Source organism: Gracilinanus agilis, chromosome 2 (assembly GCF_016433145.1).
Source record: "Gracilinanus agilis isolate LMUSP501 chromosome 2, AgileGrace, whole genome shotgun sequence".
Classification (NCBI taxonomy): domain Eukaryota; kingdom Metazoa; phylum Chordata; class Mammalia; order Didelphimorphia; family Didelphidae; genus Gracilinanus; species Gracilinanus agilis.
Window position 1 is genome coordinate 270,289,805 of NC_058131.1, and position 21,911 is coordinate 270,311,715.

General features: G+C 42.0%; 2 protein-coding genes across 2 annotated transcripts; both read right to left on the bottom strand.

Annotated features, from left to right (window-relative positions):
• Positions 1-2,336: 2,336 nt before the first annotated feature.
• LOC123233602 (neutrophil gelatinase-associated lipocalin-like) lies at positions 2,337-4,224 on the bottom strand. Its single transcript, XM_044659665.1, has 3 exons — positions 4,093-4,224; positions 2,657-2,793; positions 2,337-2,460 (listed from the first exon to the last, which is right to left on the bottom strand). Exons 1-3 carry the CDS (start codon positions 4,222-4,224, stop codon positions 2,337-2,339), a joined length of 393 nt encoding a protein of 130 aa, XP_044515600.1.
• A 5,332-nt stretch (positions 4,225-9,556) lies between these two features.
• Positions 9,557-17,192, bottom strand: C8G (complement C8 gamma chain). The gene is made up of 7 exons (XM_044661233.1): positions 17,051-17,192; positions 16,415-16,551; positions 13,783-13,853; positions 13,361-13,468; positions 13,045-13,146; positions 11,509-11,547; positions 9,557-9,956 (listed from the first exon to the last, which is right to left on the bottom strand). Exons 1-7 carry the CDS (start codon positions 17,186-17,188, stop codon positions 9,943-9,945), a joined length of 609 nt encoding a protein of 202 aa, XP_044517168.1. The 5' UTR covers positions 17,189-17,192; the 3' UTR covers positions 9,557-9,942.
• Between the last annotated feature and the right edge of the window lie 4,719 nt (positions 17,193-21,911).

The following is a 21,911-nucleotide window of genomic DNA, read 5'->3' on the forward strand; positions in this document are numbered from 1 at the left end:
CCTAGGCCTTACCAACTTTGGGAAGGAAAACAAGGAATTCACTAGTGAGGCCTAGTAATTGGGCAAATTCAACAAACTTTTCCTTTAGCTCAGACTTCAGCTCTTTTGTTCTCCCTGTAGCCAAAAGGACAAGAAAGCTTTAGGTCCTGAGGTTTTCTCCCAGGGGTCCAACATCCATGCCTTTTCCTCTTCCCAGCACTCACCCCAAACCTTCAACCCTATCTTGAGCTCAGGCTGAGTCCTGTCCTAAGAGACCTGATCACATATCCTTAGCTCCCCAGCCACCAAGGGAAGAACGCAGAAACAGTACAAGAAACCATGGAGAAAGAGCAAGGCGTTTGGGATTCTAGGATGTGAGCAACGTGTAGGTGACTAGAATTTGGGGTTAGTATTCTATCTGGGAGCTAAGTGTCAGGAGGAGGAACTCTTAAATGTAGGTGAAATGGCCTCAGTGAAGGGAATAAAGACTCCTATGGAAGAAGGGAGAGTGATCAGTCAGTCAATCGATATGCATTTATTAAGTACCTACTATGCGCCAGGCACTGCATTTAAGTAAAAGGGTCAGTGAAGAGCGAGGGATTAGTAGGAAAAAAATGGGGAGGGCACATTATTATTGTCTCTTCTAAGGAATTATAACAGTCCGCTTTCTCTCTTTTCCTTTCTGTGTATATACATATATATATATAAAATACAAAAAAAGAAATATATATATATATATGCACATATATATATATAAAATAGCTATCATTCTATAGTACTTTAAGTTTTACAAAACACTTGACATATGATTTCTCATTTGATCTCATATGATCCTCATAGATCATAACTCTGTGAGGTAGGTTCTATTATTATCACTCCCATTTTACAGATGAGGAAAATGAGCCTATGAGAGTTTATATGGCTTGTTCAGAGTCACAGGGCTAGCTGAGATAGAACTTGAACTCGGGTCTTCCTAAATCCAAGGCTAGTGCTCCATCCACTGGGCTATCTAGCTGCTGCTAAATAGACATGTATATGTATACAGGTATCCCTTCCACATCACAACTCTGCCCATTGTGGTTTCCATGTGTCGTGGTTCAGCATGAGAAACTAAATGGGACTTTTTTGAGAGTTTTACAGAAACCACAGACAACACATTAAGGCCAGCAGATGACCCAGAAAAAGCTTAATAATTCACAAATGCATAAATACCCCATTAAAGAAAAAATTCAGACTACTTCTCTGGTATGAGGGGAGGGTCAAAAAATTTTGCACAAGTTTTCCAGATCATGGGGACCCTGTGACCCTCTCCCTTGCAATGTGGAAGGGAGACCTGTGTTTTATCTACATGTATACACGAATATGGGAGTGAAATATGCACACACATACGTGTCTACATATACACACATACGAATATCAATACACCATATGCACTGTATATATGTACCTAGCCATAGCAATATCTGTGTGTGTGTGTGTCTTTTATAGCTTACAAATCATTTTCCTCACCATAACCCAAGGAGGTAAGTGGTGTGTTCCTCATCTCTCTTTTTTTTTAAACCCTTACCTTCCGTTTTGGAGTCAATACTGGCTCCTTGGTGGAAGAGTGGTAAGGGTAGGCAATGGGGGTCAAGTGACTTGCCCAGGGTCACACAGCTGGGAAGTGTCTTAGGCCGGATTTGAACCTAGGACCTCCCATCTCTAGGCCTGTCTCTCAATCCACTGAGCCTCCCCAGCTGCCCCCCATCTCTTTTTATAAATGGGAAAACAGAGAAGTTAATTGATTTCATGGTCACACAGCCAGTGAAGGGCAACACCAGGACTTTGTCTCTTGACTCCACAATCACAATGACCTTTCCACCATACCAAGTTGCCCCTGATGATGGGAGGTGGGAGATGGGGGCTCTTTAAAGGGAGGGGGCTCAGGAACTGGGGCTCAGTAATCTTCTCCTCTTCTCTCACTCCTGCCTCCTAATCAGGAGGAGAGAGTTGCCAGGGATGTCTCTGGCAGAGGAATTGGAAAAAGCAACCAAAAACGTACCATACAAGTTCACCATGAAGTTCACCTTGGTCTTGCTGACACTGTGAAAGTATAATATAGCAAAGTCGTCGTAGTTGGTCTTCACCACTCTGAACAAATACTTCTTAACTCCATAGGCTGGTCATGGTGGAGAAGGGGTGGGAATGCAGTCAGAGACTCAGTTTTCTGGAGGGCCAATCTCTAGCTGAGGGCCCAAGTTCTCCCCTTCAAGCAATGCTTCATCAGCAGAGGAAGATGGCCCTAGAATCCTTGACCCCGACCCAAGGCAGAAGATGCTGTTGGACACTGTCCCTTTTTAAGCCTTCTGGCAGGATGCCTATAATTCAGCAACCGGTCTGAGTGAGAGGTCCCCACACTTACCTTTGAAGTTGTCCAAGATATATTGACCTGGTTTACCCTTTGGGACAAAAGTCCTAAGCCCAATGTCACAGAACTCACCCCTAGAAAAAGGAATGGGATGAAGGATGCTCATGTTTTAATGGGGTCCCCCACACTGGCTCCCCAGACCCCAGAGCAGACTCTTAGATCCATTATCAAATTGCTGGGTGAGATACATGCTGGGCCCCAACATGGGCTTGAAAGGAAGAGAAAGGACCCTTCTCCCACTTCCCCGCTCCCCCCAGGGGCATCCCTCACTTGATCACACTGGAGATGACTCTGTAGCTGCGGTCTGCTTGTAGCTGGTATAGAGTGGCATACATCTTATAGTGGCCCAGGCCTGCAGTCTTGATATCTCTCCCTGCCAGGCCGATGACGTACCATTTCCCTTGGAACTGAAGGGAAGGCTGGTGACTGGAGGTCCATATAAGCAGAATGCTTGCCCTATGCACCTCCTCTGCTGTTCCTAACATCCATTTTCTAGGACCCTAAGACCAGGACATCCTCAAATAACAGAGAGCCTAGAAATGACCTGGTGACAAGTGGGTAAATGGGGCTAAACTGGAAATAGAAATTCCCAGGTTCTGCGCTGGGTGGACCTAGAAGTCTCTTTTTGTTAGCAGACCAGACATGGAGAGGTCCTTAGCTTCTAGGACTATTCAATTCAATTCTATGAACATTAATGAAACACCTACTACATACAAGACACTGTGCTAAGAGCTAAGATGTAAAAAAAAATGCAATGAATAAAATAAAATGAAAAATAGCATAGTCTCTGCAGAGGTTTTGAGGAGTATATGATCTACCATCAGGAAAATAATTCAAGATAGAATAGGAGAGAGACAGGGAAGAGGTCTAGACAAAGTGCCCTGAGAAAAGAGGAAGGAGAGTAAAACACACCTAGCTGGGTGGGATCAGAAGGCTTCCTAAGAATCTATCTCCTGAGCTGAGCCTGACCACTGAGGACAGGATTCTCATGATTGGTACCCTCCTGCGTGATGTAAAAGGCACATCATAGAACACAAAAAAGAACATCAGATTTGGCATCAGGGGACCTAGGTTTGAGTCTTGGCATTTTAATTTTCTGCCTGAGTTACCTTGAGTTTCTCTAGACCTTGGTTTCCCCTTCTAGAAAAATGAAGAGCTGGAAAAGATGGTCTCTGAGGTCAATCTATCAACAAGCATTTAGTAAATACCTACTATGTGCCAGGCACTGTGCTACATGCCAGGGCTAAAAAGACAAAGGTGAAATAGTTCCAGCCCTCCAGGAACCTATGTTCTGACACGTCTGCATGTAAGCATGGATGAAACATAAACTATACAAGGGCATTTGGGAATTTCTTCTAGCTTATGACATTCTGCCTGCCCTGAACAAGGAAAACTTAAGTGGAGTAACTGCTATATGATGGCATTCATGGAGTGGAGATCAAATCTCACCCAATCAGTAACTTCATCAGAGCAGGGACATTTCCAGTATCCGACAAAGACAGAGTTGGGACCAGAACTTTGGTCTTCCGGTTCATAGTTTAGCATTCTTGGCTTAATGCCACATTGCCTCACTCTTATGATATATCTTTATCTCCTCCCTCTTTTCTGTGGTCCTCAAGTCATAGAATAGGAATTTGACAGACAATGCCACTCCCCTCCCCCAAACCCCATCCTATCTGTAGTTCTACGGAAGGATTTTCACTCACCTTGTCTGCTTTGAAATCCATCTGCAGAGGAATATTTGATGTGCGTAGCACAAAAGGCTGGGCAGACTTCTCGAGCTGAGACCTTAGGGACCCAAGCAGGATCACTCCTGTCATCATTGGACTTATAGCCATCTTTCTTCTGCTTGGCTGCGTCACTGGGGAGATCCTGAGGGGCTGGACCTGGTCAGGCAGGGGAAAAGATAAAATGAAGGACTTGGTCTTTTAAAGGGCCCACTTTGATGCCCAGCCACTCTAGAGAGTGTGCCAGTTCAATTATCCCCTACAAAATTTAGCAAGGGTCTTCATCTTGTACCTGCAATGTTCTGCCCCCTTCCTCCTCTTGACTGGGATTTCCAAAGATAGAGAAGGAGAGAGGGAGAGCAAGAAGGTTCTATTGGTGGAAAGAGGAGGCAGAAGAAAGAGACTGAGAAGGAGGTTCCTGGATGATTTCTGCCCTAGCTCTAACTTTTTTTTGTTTCCCTGAAAAACAGGCTAGGTCTGGGCATTCCACTCAGTGATTCACCAGTTCATTCACTCAAGCAAGTATAGATTGAGCCCCCAACACATACGTAACCCTGTCCTAAGTGCTGGTTAAAGAGAAAATGTAGCTGGAAGGCTGAGGGAGCCCAGGCGTCCAGCTCTGGCCTCTGAGAGTTTCTACCTCTGTCCTATTGCCGTCTTCTTCAGGGTAGAGCCCAGGTGATTCCTTTCTATTTGAGTTGAAAGGCAGAATCCAGCCATTAGCAGGTACTTGATGAGAACCTGAAGTGCACCTGTCCCTGCCAAAAGTAGGATGGACTTTTCTCCATAGCCAAAGGGAAGAGCGTAGGTGAACAGGTTGGCAGGTAAGAGTACCACCTTCTCTCCCTCAGAGGCGCCTGCTTATCATATGGTGTCCCCAGCATGGAATGGAATGTCCCTGGCATGGAACATCCTGTGTTCTTGTCCCCGGGCCATCACTATGAGTGCTTTTGAAGCGATAAGGACAGATCTGCTCTATTCCAAAGCTTCCAGACTCCTGGGGTCCTCCAAGATGGAGACCTCTGAATAGAAATTCCAGCCTAAAGAGATAGGGGCAGAGGGAGAACAGAGAGCATTCAAAGCAGGGCAAGTCCAGCTGACAGGACACCCCCTGGGCAGGATGAGAGAACTCATATCCGCTCGTTCCCAGCTGGTCCACATGAGGGGCTGGAACTAGATGAACTCGGAGGTCTCCTTCAGCTGTAAATCATCTGGCTCCAGCCCCCATGCTCAAGGTTCCACTGGGAATGTGGCATGTGGATTGCATGTGAGGCGGTAGGTTTGGGGTCCTAAGTAGCTGCTCCCCCTTTAGCTCCAGAAACCTCATATGGGCATTGCCCTCAGTTTTGCTCAGGAAGAGCTCAGAAAAAGAGTAAGCCTGGAGATGGGTGTGACAGCGAGAGGTCAAAACAACTGGAACTCATTGCACATCCCCACTGTTAGCCCTAGCAGGAACATGGTCAGCAGGAAGGACTGAAGCCAGATTCCTACCATGCTGGCTGGGGAGGGGGCAGCAGATGGACTCCAGATGTAGCCACTCAGTAGATAAACATGATGACAGGGCAGTTTTAGCTGGAATTTCACAAAGGTTGGGGGAAAGGGGAAAAGATCGGAATTCCTGCTCACCACCACCACCCCATCAGACCCCAAATAGGGCCAGCTGGAAGATGGAGTAAAGCTCTAGCGAACAATAGAATCATCATGTAGGCCACAGATTTTTACACTGACAAATATGGATTTTTAAATTTTTTTGTTTTTAATTCATTTATTTAAAGATTATTTATTTTAAATTTATTTTCTGGTTTGCTAACTACATTTCTTTTTCTCCCTTGCCTTGCCTCAAATTTATTTATTTATTTATTTGTTTGTTTATTTATTTTTTAGACCCTTACCTTCTGTCTTGGTACCTACTGTGTATTGGCTCCAAGGCAGAAGAGTGGTAAGGGTAGGCAATAGGGGTCAAGTAACTTGCCCAGGGTCACACAGCTGGGAAGTGTCTGAGGCCAGATTTGAACCTAGGACCTCCCATCTCTAGGCCTAGCTCTCAATCCACTGAGCTACCCAGTTGACCCTCTCAAATTTATTTTTAATTAATTTTTATTTTTTCAATTAACAAGCCTTTCTGCCTGCCTGTCTGCCTCTCAATCACACCACCCCACTTATTACAAGGAGGAAAAAACAAAAAAGGAAAGACCCTACCACAAAACCCAAGCAAAATACATTTTCACATTGTCTATGAATTCTTATCTCAGTCTGTCACCTCGCTGTTAGGAGCTGGGTAGCATTCTAAATCATTGGTCCTCTGGAATCATGGCTGATCATTGCATTTATCAGGGTTTTTAAGTCTTTCAAAATAATTTGTTTTTACAGTGTTGTTATACTATAAATTGTTCTCCTGGTTCTTCTCACTTCACTCCAAAACAGTTCTTTTTTATTTTTAGATTTAATATTTTATTTTTTTAGAAAATTTTTCTGTGGTTATATGATTCATGTTTTTACTTTCCCCTTCACCCCCTTTCACACCCCCCCCCCATAGCCGATGCACATTTCCACTGGTTTTAACATGTGTCATCAATCAAGACCTATTTCCATATTATAGTTACATTGGTGTGGTTGTTTCGAGTCTACATCCCCAACCATGTCCTCATCAACTCAAGTGTTCAAGCAGTTGTTTTTCTTCTGTGTTTCCACTCCTGTAGTTCTTCCTCTGAATGTGGGTAGCATTTTTTTCCATAAATCCCTCAGAACTGTCCTGGGTCATTGCATTGCTGCTAGTACAGGAGTCCATTACATTCGATTTTACCACAGTGTATCAGTCTCTGTGTACAATGTTCTTCTGGCTCTGCTCCTTTCACTCTGCATCAATTCCTAGAGGTCTTTCCAAGTCCATAACAGTTCTAAATGAGGGGGCACCTACTTCCCTCAGCCCTTCCTTGTTGTATTGGCTTCTACTGTGCTTTCCTCATATGGGATAACCCTCTCATTCCTCCACTTTTCTTCCCTTTTCTTCCTAACCTCCCTCCCCTCTCCTTCTTTTATTCCAAGGCCTAGACAGGATTTCTTGGTTTCAAATATGCCCTCTGAAACTTCCTAGCCATGTGACCCTGGGCAAGTCACTTAACCCTCAATGCCTAGCCTTTACCTCTCTTCTGCCTTGGAACTGATACACAGTCTCAATTCTAAGACTGAAAGTAAGAAGATAAGGCTTATTTTAAAAAAAGTAATACCCAGGCTCTGTTTTTTTTATCTTGACTTTCAGATAGGCCAGTGATTCTTAAATCATCTCTCCTTGTTCTGTTTTCCATTTCAGTTGGCTTTTTTTCTATTTCACATCTTGCATTTTCTTCTCTTTCTCAATCTTTTGACTTTGTTCTTGTTGTCTCATCGAATCATTAACTACGTATTGGTCGGGTCTACCTTTTAGGGAGTCTCTTACTTGGGAAAAGTTTTGTAATTCGAATGCCAAAGTATTCATTCTTTTTCTGAGATTCACCTCCATAGCCCTCATTTCTTTTCCAATTCTTTCCTTCTATTGTTTTCTTTTAATTTATAATTCTATTTATAGTTATTTTAAAATTCTTGCATGGTTTCTTGCAGAGATTCTAACTGACCTTCCAACAAATCATATTTTTGTTTGAGGCTTTGCTTATAGGCAGCATTTTAGAATTATTCTTTTCTGGGTTTGTGTATTGGTCCTCTCTAGTATCATTATAACTCCATGTCCTTTTTGGTGTAGTCCTTTTCCTAGTAATCTGCTCCAGGTAACCTGGCATTGCTGGACTACCTGGGAGTTCTTTTGGAGTTTGGGGGGGGGGGTCGAATTTGTAATCCTGGTGCCACTGAAAAACAAGTGCACTGCTGTCTTAGGTGATGACTGAGTCTATGAACTGATATGCAAGATTCTAGGCTGGGGCATCTGGGCATTGAGTCCATGTTCCAGGATCCTGAAGTGGCTGACCTGGAATGAGGCTAAGCCCAAGGTCAGTTCTGTGAGTCTGTGCTGCAGGACTAGCTAGGAACTGTGGGTATGAAATATGAGCTCCTGGCCCTCTGGGAGACCCTTCACTTTTGAGCTTGAATCTGCAGCTAAGTGGTTATCTCTGGATACCTGCTGTGGCTGGTCTAGATCAGAACTCTGTGAGTCTGGGATCCTAATCCACTCCTGTTCCAAAGATCCTGCTCTGGCCACTTTCCTGTAAGTCAAATTTGGAACTTTGGGCTGGAAAGATGACCCATTGTCCTTTAATTTCCTATTCACTACTCTTAAATTCTTAAATCATTGTAGTAGAAGAAGGGGAAGTGGGGCATGAGCTGGGCTGTACTGCTTCTTCTTATTCTGCCATCTTGACTGGTTTTATGAGCAGAAAAAATGATATTTTAATATAATTAGTTTCTTTTGTAATTCTATGTATTTTGTTCTGTGCATTTAAAAAGAACATTCTGATTGGGGATCCATAGGATTTGCAAGATTGCCATGATACAATAAAAAGGCTAAGAACCCTTAATTTAGTCCAATTCCCTCATTTTGCAGATTGTGGAGCCTAGAGAAAGTTGAGTGATTTGTCCAAATCTGAGAGAGTAACAAGAGTTTGGCATGAAAGTAGAAGCTCTAAATTTTGGGGATGTCAAAGGAAAAAAACTGACAAACTTGTTTTTATAGCTGGAAATAAAGCTGTATTCAGGCGCTACTTCACAGATATTCAGAGTGTCTGGTAGAGCCCAAAGGACCTCAGGGAACTCTCTAGTTCAGCCAATTCATTTTATAGATGAGGAAACCGAGGCCAGGAGGGAAGTGATTTGCCCAAAGCCACACAGTCAATTGGAGAAAGAGCCACGACTAGAAGCCCCCTGATTCCTGATCTAGGCCTCTCTGTCTACCATGCATACTGCTTTTTCATTCTAAATTATCCTTTCCTGGACAGAGAATGGCCTGTGGCTCTCCTCTTCCCTCCCTGGTACACAGATATCTCTTTCCCTTGGGTAACTAAGTGGGCCTTCCCAATGTCATGCTAGTCCCTACTCTGAATCCTCTGCTCTAATATTCTTTTCTCAGGCTCCACAACAGGGCACTATGGGAAGGCCTATGCTATCTCAGGAACAAACTGTTTCTGCTTTGGCTGAAAAAATACTGTTGCCACTGTGAGACCTTGATCCTTCTTCCCAAAGCATCCTGAGAGAAAAGGCATCTCGTGGGCAGATACATGAACCCCCCACTAGGGAAAGGTTTTTTGTTTCTTTTCTTTTAATGAAAGGGCTGAGATATTTTCCAAAATAGGGCATGCTTGTGTGTGTGTGTGTTTGTACCTTGTGGCCTTGGCTCATCCTGTGCCAAGTAACCAGAAATAAGTCAGAAAGACAAAGCCTAGGAGGGCTAGAGGGTCTGTAAGACACTGGACATGAGCTCAAGGGCAGACTCAGAAATGAGACAAATGGAAAGAAATCATCAGATGGGGCAAGGAAAAATTTTAATGAAAAAACAAACCACCCTCTTACACTCCAGTCTCACTAGTCCTTGAGCTCCTTTATGGACTTTCCAATGGTAGGCAGGCTGAAAAGGGTGGAGTTTATTTGACCCACCTGGAAATCAAGGTCTTTGCTGGAGTTAGGGGTCAGTAAAATCAGAAGTCATTGAAATTAGGGTCATTGGGTTAGAGGCTGGGAAAATATCAGGGGCAAAGGTCCAGAGAAAACACCAGTCCCATACTCTGGGACCAGGCCCTGATGTCTGAATGGACAGTAGTCATAAGGAAGCCCCAGGAGCAGCTGACAACCCCTCCTTGCTCTCACTGGAGAGTGAACTGTGCCAGGCCCAGGCCTCTCCATTCCAACTCAGCTTTTCACTTCTGCAACAGAGAAGACAGACTAGGCACTGTAGGCGATTGTAGCCTTTGCATCCCCCCCCCCCCCCAGCTCCAGCAAACTTGTAACACTAATAGCTCACATTCATATGAGATGTACATTTAAGATGTACAAAGCACATTCTTCATCTCAGCCTTGTGAAATAAGGCATGAAAGTATGGCTCCGTGTTCCAGATAAGGAAACTAAGAAGCAGACATTGAAAGGGAGCTTCCTATTCACATGCCTCTCAAAAAAAAAAAAAAAAAAAAACAAGAGAAATAGAAAGAGATGAATAGCCCTTAAAAAATCACATTAAAAATGAAAATCAACCAAAAATAGAAAAGGAGCAAAGTGGAGAATATTGATACAATGGAAGGGAGGTGTATGTGTGTGTGTGTGTGTGTGTGTGTGTGTGTGTGTGTGTGTGTGAATAATGACAAAGCAAAATAGGAAAAGTACAAGAAGTAAAACAAATGAGAAAAGATTCAGTGCAAGCTATTCCCCAAAATTGCCTTGATTGGATAAATGACACATTTAAAGAATCTGAGCCTGAAGCAACAGTGTTAAGAAAATTATAATAGCTCAGAAGAAAAAAAAGTGGGAACTGAAGCTAGAATTAATTTTTTAAAATAAAAAAAATTTTAACTTAAATTTTAAATTTGAATTTAAAATATTTTTTAAAAGATCTGGTAGAAGCAATGGTAATTCTTAAAATAAAAAACAAACAATGAAGGGGTAGGTAAGTGGCTCAGTGGATAGAGAACTAGTCCAGAGGGAGGTTCTGGATTCAAATCCAACCTCACATACTGTCTAATTGTGTGACCCTGGACAAGTCACTTAGCTCCAGTTGCCCAGCCCTTGCCACTCTTCTGCATTGGAATCTATGCTTAGTAGCAATTCTAAGACAGAGAGTAAGGGTTAAAAAAAAATGAAGAAAGAATATCAGAAAAATCTCAAAATATCAATAGAAACAATGAAGAAAAGACTGTAGCAGAAAGGACTATAGGGCAACATAAAGTAAAGTGGAAAAATAAAATCAGAAAATGTTTCAATTACTGAAAGAATTGTAAAATATAGGCTCGAGCAATAGCCCCAGAAGATAGGTCAAGACAGAGAAGCAACCACAATTAAAAAAAAAGTTATGAATACTGTATTTCAGGAAATTGGTCAAGAAAACTTTCCCAAATTAACAAAAATAAATGACCATCTACAAACAGAAAGAATTCACTGGAGCCCACTAAGGAAACTGAGGCTCAGAGAAGTTTGGTGAAATATGCCCAAGGTCACCCAGTTAGGGTCCTAGTGTCTCAGAGCTCTTTCTACAAAACCACATTAATATAGTGGGGCTCCTAGAAAATGAAAGGTTTCCAAGGAAATAGAATGAAGTATTAATTAGGACTGTGTATTTTGAGTGGTGAGAGAAGTGAACCATAAAGTGCCCTTTCTCTTGGGCAGAGGATGATCTGAGATTCTTTTTCTGTATGTTCCCCTGTAAAACCCACAAGGCAAGTCCCTCTCTGTCCCCTATTCCCACCCCAACCCAAGGTTGTACTCACCATCCAGGACCTGGAAGTCATGTGAGAAATCACAGAACCCTGTGGGCATAGAGATCAAGGGTTAGGGCATTAGAACAGGTACAAAGGTACCAAGGGACTAAGAGTGCCCATTAAAGCTCTTTATAGTCTCAGGCTCTCTCCAAATAGGGGTAAGGAGAGAGTGTAAGTGGGAGAACAAGTCAGGGTTAGAAACAACAGCTTTTCACCCATACATAGGCTCACAGAATTTAGGCTGAAAGGGACCTTAAGAAATAATCCTGACTAACTCTATTTTAAGGTGAGGAAACTAAAGTTTTAAAAGGTTCTCACTCTACATGACTTAGAAATAAAGAGAGATATCATAAATAAATTAGAGGATCAGGGAATATATTAGCTATCAGGTAATCTGATGAAGAATTCATAAACAAACCAGAAACAGAGAGCATTGTGGGATGTAAAATGCATAATTTTTATTACATTAAATAAAAAAGGTTTTATGCAAATAAAGATTAGATTAGAAGGAAAGCAGAAAAATGGAAATAAATTTTATAGTTTCTTAGATAAAGGCCTCATATCTTAAACGGAAAACTGAATCAAATTTATAAGAATATAAATCATTTGTCATTTGATAAATGGTCAAAGGATATGAACAAGCAGTTTTTGAAAGAAGAAATCAAAGCTATTTACATGAAAATCATTATTGATTAGAGAAATGCAAATTAAAACAACTCTGAGCTACTACTTCATACCTATCAGATTGGCTAAAATGATAGAAAGGAAAAATGATAAATGTTGGCAGGAATGTGGAAACATTAGGATACTTAATCCTCTGTTAGTGGAATTGTGAACTGCTCCAACTATTTTGGAGAACAATTTGGAATTATTCCCAAAGAATTATAGAACTCTTTGAGCCAGCAATGCCACTAGTAAGTCATTTTCCTAAAGCGATCAGAAAGAATATAGAAAATATTCATAGTAGTTCTCTTTCTGGTGGCAAAGAACTGGAAAGTGAAGGAATGCCCATCAATTAGGGAAGGGCTGAATAAACTGTGGTATATGATTATGATGGAATTCTATTTTGCTGTAAGAAACGATGAACAGATTGGTTTCAGGAAAGCATGGAAGGACTTGCGTGAAATCATGCAAGGTGAAATGAGCAGAACCAAGAGAATGTCATACATGGTGGCAAAATATGGTTCAAAGAATAACTGAGTGATTAAGCTATTCTGAGTAATAGGATCATTCAAATCCACCACAAAGGACTGGTGAAGGAAAATGTTATCCATCTCCAAAGAACTGATATATAGAAGAATGCATTGTATGGTTCCCCATAAATACCTGTACCAAATGTTGGCTTTCTCTAATGTGAGGTTGAGAAGGAGGGAAGGAGACAACTTGGAACTCAAAATGGAGAAAAAAAAAATAAAAATTGAAGTAAAAAAAGAGGTTGTGTCTCAGAGAGGGTTAAGGACACGGGTGCAGTGGCAAACCACGGGGGATAGGAGACTGGCTCTAAGAGCCTAGAAATGGAAAGGTAACACGGGTGGGAAAACTCACCATAGGTGGGGAAGTAAAAGATGAAGTCTTCACTTAGGGCAGCATCGGTGACATGTTGTTCATACTTGCTCAAGACATCATCACTTACAGGGAAGGAGCGGGCTGCAGGGAGAAATGAAGTAGTCCTAGGAATGGGGCTCTAGTTGGTACTTGGGTAGAGTTGAATATGTTTTGGTGTCTATGTCAGTGCAAGAGTCAGAGGCTAGGCACAAGGATGGAGGGAGGAGAGGTACATGAGTCTTGGCTCTTTTTCTCTTTCTCCACCATCCCTCGGGGTAGTTCTCTGTCCCACTGCCATTTCTGTTTTTCTCCTTACCGTAGAGCTTTATGGAGAATTGTTGGGCCTTCTGAAAGTACAAGATGGCATACTGGTGGTAATCGGTGTCCCCCACCACCACCTCCACACCCTTGCTGCGTCGTTGGCCTAGGAACAAATACCAAGTCATCTCACCACGGATCTGGGGATTTGAAGAAGGGAGCTGAGCATCTGTCCCAGACTGCTCTGGGGTGCTTCCTCTTCCTCACAGTTCCTTACCACCCCAACTTACTCAATGTCTAGAGTCCTTCCCCCAGATTTCTAAGCACCTACTGCCATCTTTTTCCCCTTTGTCTCTCCCTCCCAGTTGGAGCTCATTGGAGCCGAGTCCAGATGTAGGACCTCTTAATTCTGGGCCTCTTAAGTCACTGTTGCTCTCTATGACTTTGAGTTTGGTCCCCTCCCCCAATGCCCACTCTCACCTGGCAGATGGTATCTACCCTGGAGCTTGGTGGACTCATACTTTTGTTTGATTTGCCAACAGATCCCATCCCTAAAGAACAGACATATTAGGACTCCAGAGATAGGGTAGGCAACCTGTCACCCTGGGCAGGAAGTTACTTAAGAAATAACTTAACCTAGATGTCAAGGAGGACTGAAGCATAATATGTCAAGGGAGACTGGATTAGGATACAGAAGAAGACTGTAACTTTGGGCAGATAACTTATCTGGGCCCTAGCTTTCTCATCTGTAAAATGAGGATAATGATAGCACCTACTTCATAGGGTTGTTATTAGGATTAAATGAAAAGGTTATATAATATATAAAATTCCTTTCAAATCTTAAGGTTCTAGCTATTATTATAATCATAGAGATGACCTTGGGTTCTTAGAGGCTATGCCACTGGAATATCACTTATTTTTTTATTAATTAATTTAAAAAAATATTTTTCCATGGTTATGTGATTTGTGTTCTTTCCCTCCTCTTTTCTTTCCCCCCTCCTGGAGCTGACAAGCAATGAAATTTAACTTCTGATAGATCCTATCAAGCTTGAAAAACTTTGAGACTGAGCTGAATGATAACTGCATGTCTGTTGTATGAGTCTCAAAAAGTTCGTTGAGGTTCATCAGATTGACTGCTGGGAGATTGGATTTTTTGGCCACCAAATTTGGCTCTTAAAGATTTGTTTTCTAAGGCAGAAAGGGGTTGTGATCTCCTCTAATGAAGAGAGCACCTACATTAATCAAATATTGGATCCCTAAAATATTAGCATAATAATAATACATTTATTACCTATTGATATTGAGCAAGACATGGCTTAATGGCTAGAATTATGCATCAGAAGCTCCCTCCCTCTCTTTTTTGTATTGATAAATGATAAATGATAAATCTCCAAACTAAAAATACAGACCTTAAAAATATTCTAGAAAACTCAACCAATAAATTTTATTAAGAGGTGGATCATTATCATGGACCGAATTATTGCTCAAAAGTTTCTGGAAATAACATCAATTTATAAAAACTTAAGAACAATTTTTAATAGATTCTACCAGAGGTATGTGGGAACAGAGCCAATTTAAAATTTTTAGTGTGAACATTTGCAACTTGGAAATTGGCAAACATGAATGCTACAAATCAGGGCTTTATTTATCATCTTGTTGATTATTTAGAGTCTAGACTTAAGAAAGTGATGGTAAAGAAGTTAATAATGTAGATTAATTGTATAAGTAACAGCTGGAGATTTGGGTGTTAAATATTTACTGGCACCAGATGCCACCATACTCATGATTTCTTTGCTACAGAAATGAAAACATTGTTTTCATTTCAAAATATTGAGACCTAGCAGAGAGGGGCAAAACCACGTGGGAATAGGACAAGGTTCACAACATCCCTGTTTTCTTGTCTGCTATTGGAGTTGTACTGAGGATGCTTGTGGCTAGCCAGCAGAGGATAAACTTCCACCTAGATGTTACAAAAAAAGCAGCCATTTCATCCCCATGTAAAATTGTCTATAGAATATTATATAGAAATGAATGCTAGCAGAAGATTCATTTGTCTTTCTGAACTCCATTGAAAAAGATGAGAATGAGGAGGGCAGCTGGGTAGCTCAGTGGATTGAGAGCCAAGCCTAGAGACTAGGAAGTCTTAGGTTCAAATCTGGCCTCACATACTTCCTAGCTATGTGACCCTGGGTAAGTCACTTAACCCTCATTGCCTAGCCCTTACCACTCTTCTGCCTTGGAACCACTACACAGAATTGATTCCAAGGCAGGAGGTAAGGGTTTAAGAAAAAAGAAAAAGATGAGAATGGGATAGTGATAGTCATAAATCTTATTTTTCATTGAACAAACATGTTATTTTCTTTCCCACCCTCCAATTGAAAACAACAACGAAATCTTGTAATTGAAAGTCTAGCAAAACAGATTCCCACATTGCCTTCTGCCCTAGGTCTCAATCTGGATGATAATAAATCTTCCAAAATAGAAGCAACAAGACGCTAGTCCTACTTCAACCCTTTAGCCCGAGACAGGCTTGACTGTTTTAGGATATATACGCGTGTTAAGAGATAAGATATAGTTTGCTGTAAAAGTCTTGGTCCAGTTCTGAGCTTTTTGGGACACTGTGAGTGCATGCATGTATTTTGTATGTGTGTCTGTCAGTATCTAGGTAGTGCAGACGGAGCAATGGATTTAGAGTCAAGAAGAACTGAGTTCAAATTTGACCTCAGACATTTACTAATTGTGTGACTTACACTCAGTCACTTTTCCTTGGACTGCCTCAATTTCCTCATCTGTAAAATGGGAATCATAATAGCATCTACTTCCCTGGGTTGTTGTGGGGATAAAATGAGATAACACTTGTAAAATGCTTTACAGACCTTACAATGCTTTATTTTCATAAAGAAAGAGGCTAGTAGCATAAAGGATGCTGAAGCAATATCAGAAATCATATATTTCAAAATCCTTTTTACATAAGAAGGAAATTGTGGCACATTGAGAGGAAGGGATTCTTTACACAAGGGGGCAAGTCCCACCTTCTATCACACATCCCAGGTTACAAAGTCAATCAAACTCATGCCCCCTGTATCAGGCTATCCCTCCATATGTCACTCACAGTTTCCTGAATGTGTTGACAGCCAACGCTGGGCCGGACACTGCAACCTGCACCGACGTGGCCTCAGACCTATGGCTGGACTCCAGAAGATGGCCGCACTTTGAGGCCACAGCCACCAGGAGCCACTTTCCTGAAAACTGAACGGACAGGTGGCCTGGGACTTGGGGAGCCCTGGCCGTGGATCCCAGGTGGGGAAGCAGCCTCAGGGTGTCCTGGGGGCCAGCAGGGGAAGGGGGACATCTCCAGGCTGCAGTGAGGCAGAGGTAACCCTTCCCTCCCGGCTGATCTCAGTCAGGGGAATCACAGTGTCTACAAGAAGAAATGAGACTGGGGTCCCAGAAGTCTTAGGGCCGCTGACAGACAGACCTACATGACTGAAGGGTATTCCTTTTTGCATTTCTTCTGTGCTTTGGGGAACCTGTTTTCTAAGCAGGTAGACAGGCTCTCTCTAGCTTCCTTCGGCCCTGTGCCGCAGGAGTCCCTGGGAAGTTTGTGCTTTGGGCAGATGGGTCCTTGAGCTTTCTAAGACAAGCCGCTTCTGCTCCGATCTCTGTCCCCCTCCCCTCCAAGGGAGATGAAAGTTGAGAAGAGACCATCTGAGGGACCAGCTCTTTCTTTCCTCCCTCTTTCTCTTACCTGATTCGGGTCGAAGTTGGCCTGAGGTTGGATTTTGTCAATGGGGACCAGAGGTAGTGGGGGCTTCTTCTGTCTCTGACCGGGGATGCCAGGGACCAGGAGCAGAGTGAGGAGGAGAGCAGACCTTGGTAGCAGCATGGTAGTGATGACCTAGCTGGGGAGAGTGTGCAATAGCTAGAGCTAAGAGGAATGGCCCTGGTGCGTGGGAAGGCTGATCAATAAGTCAGAGTCCATTTGTCCACACCATAGCTTTAGCAGGGCTCCATATCACCTAAATAGGTCAGGGGAGGAAGGAGAGGTACTTCGCCATGGGAGGAATCCCAGTTTTCAGATTCTTTGTCTTTGGGGAGTCCCTGGCCTGAACCCTGTCATCATGAGAGACATGGGATATGAATATATATATGTATATGTATATATACATATATATATATTTGTTTATTTATTAAAACAGATAGAATTGTAGAAATGAAAGTTCATTTCCCTCGTTTCAGCATGGTGGTACCATGGATAGAGTCAGGAAAACCTGAGTTCAAAACCAGCCTCTGACAGTCATTGTGTGATCCTGCGCAAGTCACTTCACCTCTTTTTATCTCAGTTTATTCAACTATAAAATGGGGAAAACCATAGGACTTATTTCCCAGGGTTATCGTGAGGATCAAATGAGATCTTAGCTTAGCGCTTAGCACATGGTAGGTGCATGATAGGTAAATGATAGCTGTAGCATTTTGAATATATCTTACATCTCTTTACATGGGATACCTGTGTTATGCACCATAGTTAATAAATAGTATTTCATCTTTACAATATTACATATATATGTACACATATACATATACATTGGGAGGTACGCAGACAGTTTGGACTATGATTATGGCAAAATAGAGGATTTCTGGTATAGAAACTCGCATTCCCAATGCATATCAGATACTTGGCTCTTACTCAGAGTCTTTGAGAGCCGTCCGCTGTACTGAGGGGTTCAGGTGTCCACAGTTACACAACCAGCATGTGTCAGCAGCAGATCTAGAATCCAGGGCTTCCTGACTCCAAGGCCAGCCCCTGTCCACTGCCCCATGCTGCAATCAGCAATACTGTGCACAATTTAAAATGACAATAAAAATTTAAATTAGGGCTCACTCAAAGGGAAATGGAAAGACACCTGGTAAGCAGTAGACAGATATTATATTTTAGAGGCAGCATAAAAGATAGCATGTAGGGAAGGGATGTATGTCCAGAAAAGGAGATAAGTTGGTGAGAATGAGATGCAACAAACTAATGGGTAGAAATGGACAGACCTGGCTTCCTTCCAGGAGACTAAAAGAGGAGAGACCAAAGGAGAGACTCTGGTGTCTAAGAGAACATCCTTGGTGTGGAGACTTTAGAGGAAAATACAGACACATAGAATCCCGCAGAATAAAAAAGTGTAGAAGAAGGGTTATATTCTGCCTCTGGTGGAGGGTGAACCCATAAAGCAGTGGTTCCCAAACTTTTTTTGGCCTACCACCCCCTTTCCAGAAAAAATATTACTTGGCCCCATGGAAATTAATTTTTTTATAAAATTTAATAGCAATTAATAGGAAAGATAAATGCACCTGTGGCCATTACCACCTTCCTGGATTGCTGCAGCACCCACCAGGGGGCAGTGGTGCCCACTTTGGGAATCACTGCCATAAAGGGAAATGTTGGATTCACTAAAGTATTAGGTATTACATATTTCCTTGGGTGTCCCAGTCTTCTTACTGAATTGTGTTACCAATAGGTCTCATCTCCTTGTAACGATCCTGTGAGATAGATAGTGGTACGGGGACTGAACCTGTGATTTCATCCGTCTAGGGAACATCTTGAGGAGGAAACTGCCTCCACTGATTCAGGTTAGTATTTTCATTATAACTTCTTTTTTTTTTTTTTTAAATCCTTACCTTCCATTTTAGAATCAATACTGTGTATTGGTCCTAAGGCAGAAGAGCGATAAGGGCTAGGTAATGGGGGTTAAGTGACTTGCCCAGGGTCACACAGCTAGGAAATGTCTGAGGCCACATTTGAATGCAGGACCTCCTGTCTCTGGGCCTGATTCTCAATCCCCTGAGCCACCCAGCTGCCCCCATAACTTATAATTAAAAAAAAATTTTAAACCTTTAACTTCTATCTTAGAATCTTCCAAAGAAGAAGAGTGGTAAAGGCTAGGCAATGGGGGTTAAGTGACTTGCTGAGGGGCACACAGCTAAGAAGTATCTGAGGCCACATTTGAACTCCAAACCTCCCATCTCCAGGCCTGGCTCTCAATTCACTGAGCCACCTAATTTTCCCAATAATTTACAGTCTCAAGAGTTGCATAGGCTGTGGAGCCTTATTAGGTTAGTTCACTGGACTAAGCCAGTATGTGGAAGGAGGACAGGGCCTGTCTCCAAGGTTGGCTCTATATCCATTATAATACCACCCTGCTGTTGAGGTGAAAAGTACAAATATTATTGTGCTCATTTTATGATGAGGAAAGTGAGGGTCGGAATAGCAAATGAGAAGTTGATTTCCAAACTTCTCTGTGTTTTAGGAGACAGTCTTTAGGGGCAGTTAAAAAAAATTTTTTTTTCTCTAGTGACCAAACTCCTGGTGAAGAACATCTCTGAATTAGCTAGGTTATATCCTTGAAAGACAATCACATGAAAGTCCAATCCTGGAATTGTTTCCAGCTCAGTAAGATCTATTCCCTACTTGTACCTTAGTAGAATAGCCATTATAAACTGAGTCATCTCCATGATAAAATTCAGTTTAATTCATCAAATGTTTATTCAATGTCCCATATGAACAAAGCAAGGAGGAAACTAAGGTAAATATGATAGTCACTATCTTCAAGAGATTTATAATCTCTCAAGAAGGCATCAAAGAGAACTTTGGCAGAGGCTGTCCACATTACTTGCTGAATTCATCCATTTGATGAAAATTTATTAACCATCTATATTCTTGAGCCATGTGCCTAGCACCGAGTTGGAGAAAAAGAGTTGAGAAAAATCATGGACATTATAGCTTATTTAGAGGAGAAGACACAAACACAAAATAACTATAATTTAAAATGCTTTGTGATTATTGCATAAGAGAGGAGACAAAATGCTATGTGGAAGAAGGGTTCAAAGGTATGGGGAAAGTCATTGCTAACTAGGGAAGGTTTCATGCATAAAGTAAGATTTGTGTTGAACTTCAAAGGATGGATAGGAATTCAACAAACAAAGATGAGGAGGGGGGACATATCAGGCAGAGGGAACAGTCTGAATAGAATGAATGAAGGCATGCATGCATGAATGAATGAATAAACAGAGAACTCCAAGGGGTCAGAAAGAAAACATGATTCTGCAGAAAAGACACTGAATTCAAATTCCCAAGATCAAGTCTCTACTTTTCTAGGCCTCAGTTTGCTCATCTATAAAGTGAGGAGGTTGGATTAGATAGTCCTTAAAGTCCTTTCCTGTTCCAGCTCCAGTTTCTGTGACCTGGAGGAGACTCAGTCATCTTGGAGTACCTGGAGTGTGTTCTAACACTCTCGCTTCTGCTCTGGTACTAGCCATGCTTGTGTAGATTCATGTAAGAGATTTGGTTCCTTCCCTGTTTGGACAGTAAAGCCAGAGGAATGTTAGGAATTAGCTTCCAGGATCACTGAATCTCCAAATTGGAAGGGAACTAAGAGGTCATCTGGTTCAATTTACAGGTGAGCAGTCCTGGCAAGTGGTCACCCAGCCTTTGCTTGAAGTCTTCTAATCAGATGAGACACTGTCATAGTAGAATAGAGCTGGTGATTTACAGTCAGAGGTCCTCGGTTCAAATCCTTTTGAGTAAGGGGCTATCTATTTTGTCATGCCTCCCCCATAGCAGAAAACATGGATATAGAGATCCAGATCTATATTTTTGGGGATCCTGAGTGGCATTAGTGGCGTCAGATGGAAAAGACCAGAAACAGAAAACTGAGAACAGCCAGACTAGTGGTTAGCCCATAGCTGCTCCAACTGCTATGGAGTTTTGAGTTTATTATATACTGGTTTCAAACAAAGAACACAGAGAAAGAATCACAGCTGTGAAGGGGTTACAAATCACATAAAAGAAAATCCTTGGAGGCTTCAAAGTAAAGATAGAACAGGGACCAAGGCCAAATTCCAACCACCAATTAGTAAGAAGTTAATTCTGGGAGCAGAAATATATTTCATAGAGATTTTTACTATTGAGTCTATTGAGTCCTGTCCTATTGATTTACAGGACTGCACCTGGTCAGATAAAGTCTTGTCTAGCTTTGTCTGTGTCCGGCCTTGATTATATTTTTTAGAGTTCAGGCTTCTTAAATATCAAGGAGAAAAATGGTTAACTCAGTAGCTGCTGGTCTGCTAAGGACTCAAAGCTTTCCAATAAGAATATTAAGAAAAGGTGGGGATCTGAAAATGAGTCAAAAGAGGAGTCTCAGATTTTTACCTTAGATGGCCCATTCGGTCTGCTACCTGACATGCAGTGCAGAAAAAAATCATACACACAGTTTTACTTGCCGGTGATTTTGTAATGGGATCCAGATAAAATATCTATTACAGACTCTATTTCTCTAAATGACTTCCAATAGCCTGGAGGGGTCAAGTTGTTGTTGGATTAACCAACCTGCTGGTACCAGAGCTTTTCAGGGCTCAGGTGACCAGGACCAAACACAAAGACTGCCTCAGCCTGGATTGGTCACATAGGGAATTCGGATAACAGGCCCTATCCAGACCCTATTTCTCCAATTGGCCTTCCACACATAGATAAAGGAATGACTTTGAAATAAGGAAGACTTTACTTAGTCCGGCTTCTGACTTTATTGGGTAGCTAGGTGATACTATAGATAGAGCTCTGGACCTGT

What these genes read in the sequence shown, in the direction of transcription:
- LOC123233602 (XM_044659665.1), bottom strand. Translation starts at nt 4,224, where the DNA reads ATGGCTATAAGTCCAATGATGACAGGAGTGATCCTGCTTGGGTCCCTA. An exon ending in TGGATTTCAAAGCAGACAAG is followed by an intron (nt 2,794 to 4,092) that starts GTGAGTGAAAAT and finishes CCTTCCCTTCAG; the next exon opens with TTCCAAGGGAAATGGTACGT. An exon ending in GTCATCTCCAGTGTGATCAA is followed by an intron (nt 2,461 to 2,656) that starts GTGAGGGATGCC and finishes TCCTTTTTCTAG; the next exon opens with GGGTGAGTTCTGTGACATTG.
- C8G (XM_044661233.1), bottom strand. Translation starts at nt 17,188, where the DNA reads ATGCTGCTACCAAGGTCTGCTCTCCTCCTCACTCTGCTCCTGGTCCCT. An exon ending in GGGTAGATACCATCTGCCAG is followed by an intron (nt 13,469 to 13,782) that starts GTGAGAGTGGGC and finishes ATTTGTTCCTAG; the next exon opens with GCCAACGACGCAGCAAGGGT. An exon ending in CTTTTACTTCCCCACCTATG is followed by an intron (nt 11,548 to 13,044) that starts GTGAGTTTTCCC and finishes CTATGCCCACAG; the next exon opens with GGTTCTGTGATTTCTCACAT.